The sequence below is a fragment of the Myotis davidii genome, unplaced genomic scaffold, assembly GCF_000327345.1.
Source record: "Myotis davidii unplaced genomic scaffold, ASM32734v1 scaffold875, whole genome shotgun sequence".
NCBI classification, from domain to species: Eukaryota; Metazoa; Chordata; class Mammalia; order Chiroptera; family Vespertilionidae; genus Myotis; species Myotis davidii.
This window is the reverse complement of record NW_006286244.1, coordinates 1,370,572-1,375,628: the sequence shown is the minus strand read 5'-3', so window position 1 is coordinate 1,375,628 and position 5,057 is coordinate 1,370,572. Positions and strand designations below refer to the sequence as shown.

Here is a 5,057-nt window from a genome sequence, read left to right as displayed (position 1 = left end):
GGAGTGAACCCACAACCTAAGTATTTGCCCTGACTGGGGACTGAACCCAAAACCTCTTGGTGGATGGTTCGCTTCAACCAACTGAGCCACCCGGCCAGGGCCAGCGTGAGGTTGACTCCTGAATCAGCTCCCAGATAATGGAAACAGTTACGGCAGACATTTCAGGGACGACGGGAAATTGGAGCATCCTCCCCCCGATTAACGGGTTCTGGTTGCTGTGATAATTCGTGTGACTTGGATCAAACCATGAATACGTTTTAACGTAATCAGGAATCGAGGAGGAGCTGAGTAGGATGAGGTGATCTTTAGAGAGCGTCCTTTTTCTTGTGAAATTCAGATCTGCTTCAGGACGGAGCAGACGTAAGAGCTGCCCCTCCTCACCATCTCGTTCTGATTCTAGAAATGGCCGAGCAGGAGCGCTTCCTGCTGCACCAGGAGACGCTGCCCGAGCCGCTGCTGGCGGAGAAGCAGCTGAGCCTCAGCTCCATGCCCGTGCTGACCGCGCCGCAGCTCATCAGCGTACGTGCTCTCGGACCCTCGCCCCAAACCGCAGCCTCTCTGCGTGTCGCGCAGTTTCTAAGAGTGGTCGCCTTTCCACTTCCTGTTCCCTGGTGACTTCCCCCTGGAATCGGTTGTTGGGAGCTGCCTGGGAGCAGGAAGCCAGTGAGCAGAGAGCCACGGGCCAGTCCCTCCTCCCTGCGGCCCGTCTGTTCCTGCAGATGCTGGTGACCCGCAGTTCCTGTGTGTGGCCTCTTCCGTTCTGGACAAATCTGAGCCATCGGATACTTCCAGGCTCTTCTCTAAGGAGAGCGGTCCACGGGCCTGGATGGAACAGCCCGTAGCGCCATCCTCTCGCTGTCCCTCTGCATCGTGCCCCGTTCTGAGCATCGCTAGAACCTACTTTGAACCTAAGAATGTACATTCCCTGGCATTTTACAAATATACATACCAGGTTACTCCAGTGAATGACTGATTGACCATACGCATATTTTAAAAGACAGTTTGCCGTGAGAGAGATGGAGTATAATTTGCTAAGTGACACTGTTCTTTACCATAAAAATAACATAACTTACTTGAGAGACAATGCCTTCCCCAAGAACATCTCTAGTGTTATATCTTTACTTAAACTGGTCCTTTATCTTTACCTGCCGTAGCTCTACGTCTGCGAGGAGAACGGAAGAGCTAACGAGTATGATTTCAAGAAGGCCCTGGACCTGCTGGAATATATCGACGAGGTGGGTGAGGTCACACGAGATGACCACAGGCAGTGTCGGGGTTATCCCGGGCTTTCTGTAGAACTGAACACATTAAACACGGCCTCTCCAGCCAGCCATGAGGATGTGGGAAAGCGGCTCCGCTCCCCTCGCTCTCGGGCGGGCTATGAGCCGCGCTTCAGAAAGAGGGCGGTGTCCTTTCCTGACGCTTCTCACACTCCCAGATGCCTTTTCTGGGCACAGATAACAAGGCTGCTTCTCTGAGTCTGAAGGAATTTCTCTCTTTGATTTATTAAGCCATGATTAGTCCCCCTGTTTACGCTGCTTTATTAATTCGTTCTGGGTGGCATTCACCCTATTCTCAGCCTTGGACACGAGAGAGGTGATGATGAAAACTCTGGGATGGGTCGTTGGCCCTGCCCTTGAGTAGCTGGTGGACTGAAAGCAGCCCCTGGGAGGAACGTGGAGGGTCTGAGACAGACGCTCCTGCTAACGGAGTGAGTCAGGAAAAGTCAAACCTGATGGTTTCCCTCAAGTGTGGGACATACCACTGAGAGCAACAAATGTGAAAACCAAACAAAACGTCATAAACAGACAACAGTTTGGTGGTTACCAGAGGGGAAGGGGGCAGTGAAGGGTGAAGGGGTCATACATGGTGACGGGAAATGTGACTGAGTGGGGGGCACACGGTGCAGTGCACAGACCACGTATCTTAGAAAGTGCACCTGAAACCTATGTAACCGTATTAACCAAGGTCACCTCAATGCATTTAAAGAGAAAAAAATAAACTTTTGAAAAAGAATAAAAACAGTGTTTTGGTTTTTACATCACCTTGTTTAAAATCTTAACCCTCTCACTGTCTGATAAATTCATATTATCCGAGGAGAATCAGAAACCAAGTCACAGATTATTAATTGGCTTACTCCCCTGTGCAGTGTTAATGTTTTAAAGAAAGGGAAATATTTTTAAATGATGAATTAAAGTAAAGTAATACTTATGCAGAATTAGGAGTTGACACAACTCAAACTTAAGCATGTGTTTTTATAAATCAGGACTTAATGAGGATTTTTTGTTGTTTTGCTATGAAGGAAGAAGAAATAAATATAAACGACCTGAAACTGGAAATCCTTTGCAAAGCTCTTCAGAGAGATAAGTAAGTTCTTGTGGCGTGAATCTGAGATATGCTTTTGGAAAAGTCTCTTTAGAGATATTATATCACATCAAGTACTGTTGTGGCCTAATTGTATATACACTGTTATGAAAATTGTAACGGTTGCATTAGTCATCTTAACTTTTTCATTAAATAATTAAGGTGTAGCTTAAGAATTTGAAACTCTGGTACAATTTTCCTTTAAAATTTAGACTGTCAGTTTACATGCTCCTTATCTTCACAGAAGCATGGCCAGCTCTCCAAACGGCTTGAGGCTATTTTTTTAAATTTTTTTTTTTAATGAGCGGTCATTACAGTTGGAGGCCCGGCGTCCTCTGGGTGATGGAGACCTGGTTGCACGTCCCTCTCGCCCGGCACAGGGCACTTTGACCCCGGGCTGGTGGAGTGGATGGTGGCAGGGACAGACTCGGTAACCGGCTGTGGGATGTATTGCTTCCAGGAAGAGAGTTTTTACAGGAGCAGGACTTGGCGCTGCCCCAGCTCCCCTTCTTCCTGTGGTGGCGAGAGCGGCAGCAGAACTATTTTCACTGAAGCGTTTCTCCCTCTGACCCTCCCAGAGTGAGAGTTGTTGTCCCATTTGGCCTCGGAGGCCGGCCTCTGAAGCCTCTCGCTCTGCCTGCTTCATTCTCCTGCCTGGTCGTCACTGAACGCCTGTCATTTGGCCGCAGTTCCTGGCTTTTTGTTGATCGCGTTGGGTAAATCCATGGATCACTCATTACCCAGCAGTGTTCCTGTGTTGGACTTCCGTGGTGGACAGCCTCCACCAGATAAAGCAGACTCCATACCGGGCACCGGTCCCCTGGTGGCCCTTTTGTGAAACCTGAACGTCCACGTGAACGGTGACCGGCCTGGGCGCCCAGAGCTCATGCTCGGGGGTCCTCTCTGGGTTTGTTACGTTTGCACAGCTTCCCGGGAACGAGGCCTCACGACTTGGTATTGACATCAAACACGTAATGGCTGTATTTGGCCAACGGCTACCTGCGTGTGGTACCTTATACCTAATACAGAGAGCCTCCGTGTCATCAGCATTTAAAGCCCTTTGTTCCAGTCATTTGAAGGAGGATCACAGAACTCCCTGTTCGCTCTGCCCGCGCCCCACACTCAAAACAAACCCCAGGGGCAGACAGACGTCTTTCACGTCACAGACGCCGTGACTTCATTTCTCTTTCGTCCTGATTCTCTTTTCCAGCTGGTCCAGCTCTGATGGTAAAGACGATCCAATTGAAGTATCGAAAGACAGCATATTTGTGAAAATCCTACAGAAACTTCTGAAAGATGGTGAGTGGCTTGTGAATATCGGACATGAAGCATCGCTCCTCAGTTTTAGAAACTTTAGGACAACGGGGGTTTGCCAGGTGTCAGATGCCGGGTGGTTTAAGGTTAAACAGTAGCATATTCAGAACTAAGCGACTTGTTTAAAATGAAGGAAGCATGTGCCCGGTGAGGCCTCCGTCCACGTGGGTCCTGGTTACTGCCCTGCGCAGTCTCCGTGCCGGACGGGGAGCGGGAACAGATTCGGGCTGTGACAATCGATAAGATGGAACAAATCATTTCCTGTAGTTTTTCAGATTGAAAACTGGAAAGTGCTGTGATAGCTTTTACAAGTGTGATACTATATATAGAGAAAACGGTTTTATTGAAAGTGAAATGGTGATGAGTGTATATCAATAATTTGTATTTAGCCTGATAGCATTTATTAATCTAGATTTTTATTGTATAACAAGTATAAAATATTGTGCTAAGCACTTTGAGAACCTTATGGTAATTAACACGTTATAAAATATTAGTTTAAATATTTTTCTCCAGTTTTCTTCATCAAATGAGAACACTTGTACATACTCTCTTGTAACTCCCCAGACCTCACTGTACACAGTCCGTTCAGTTGGCTCCCTGGCTCCCGGCTCCCCCGGGGGCTGGTGAAGAAATGATCCCCCCCCACACCTGATTTTAGATTTAAACTGGGATACATTTGGGGATCCTGTAGCCAGCCCTCAGGAAAGTATTTCTACCACGTTATTTCCAAGTCGGAGGATATTTAATCCTTTCCGGGTGATGGTTACTTTAGAGAAACACACCTTCCACCTGGGAGGAAGGGCTTATGCTGTGGAGGAAAGGAAAGACGTCAGGTCTCACTGAAACCTAGACAGGCGGCTCTTTGCCCACTCGGGGAAAGCTCTGTGGTTAGACCTGCAGGCGTGTGACAGATGGAGCAGCTTAAGGCCGGCCTTTCCCAGCAGCCCCCGCGGCAGCACCACTGCAATAGAAGCGCATGTGTTGGCATCACCCATCACCTGAGTCATGGAGAGTTCCAGGACAATACAAACGGACTCTGTTTGTGTCGCAGGCATTCAGCTCAGCGAGTACCTGCCCGACGTGGATGACCTGCTTCAGGCCGAGCAGCTCGGGGGCCTGAAGGCCAGTCCCTACTTCGCCTTCGTTTTGAAAGCAAATTACGAATATTACGTCCAGGGACAGGGGTGACTTCCGGAAACGCCGTCATCGCCGGGACTCGGCGACAGCTTCGTGGGAAAACGATTGGCCTTAACCACCGGGCTTTCCGTGCCGTCTCACCTGTTCCGATGCACATGTTAGACTTTACCTGGCAGCTCCAGCAGCGCAGCTGTGCCCACCGTCCTGGTTTGAGTGACATGGTGTTCCCTCGCCACCTTTTT

The 5,057-nt window shown here is 48.9% G+C and overlaps 1 protein-coding gene across 1 annotated transcript in view; it reads left to right on the top strand.

The window, feature by feature from the left end:
* NUP133 (nucleoporin 133kDa) overlaps window positions 1–5,051 on the top strand; it is a 27,583-nt gene extending 22,532 nt beyond the window's left edge. Inside the window, exons 22-26 of the mRNA XM_006757667.2 lie at window positions 401–519; window positions 1,155–1,235; window positions 2,303–2,367; window positions 3,575–3,663; window positions 4,730–5,051. Coding sequence (XP_006757730.2) covers window positions 401–519; window positions 1,155–1,235; window positions 2,303–2,367; window positions 3,575–3,663; window positions 4,730–4,866 — 491 coding nt within the window. The 3' untranslated portion in view covers window positions 4,867–5,051. The remainder of the gene's footprint in view (window positions 1–400; window positions 520–1,154; window positions 1,236–2,302; window positions 2,368–3,574; window positions 3,664–4,729) is intronic.
* The last annotated feature ends 6 nt before the right edge of the window (window positions 5,052–5,057 follow it).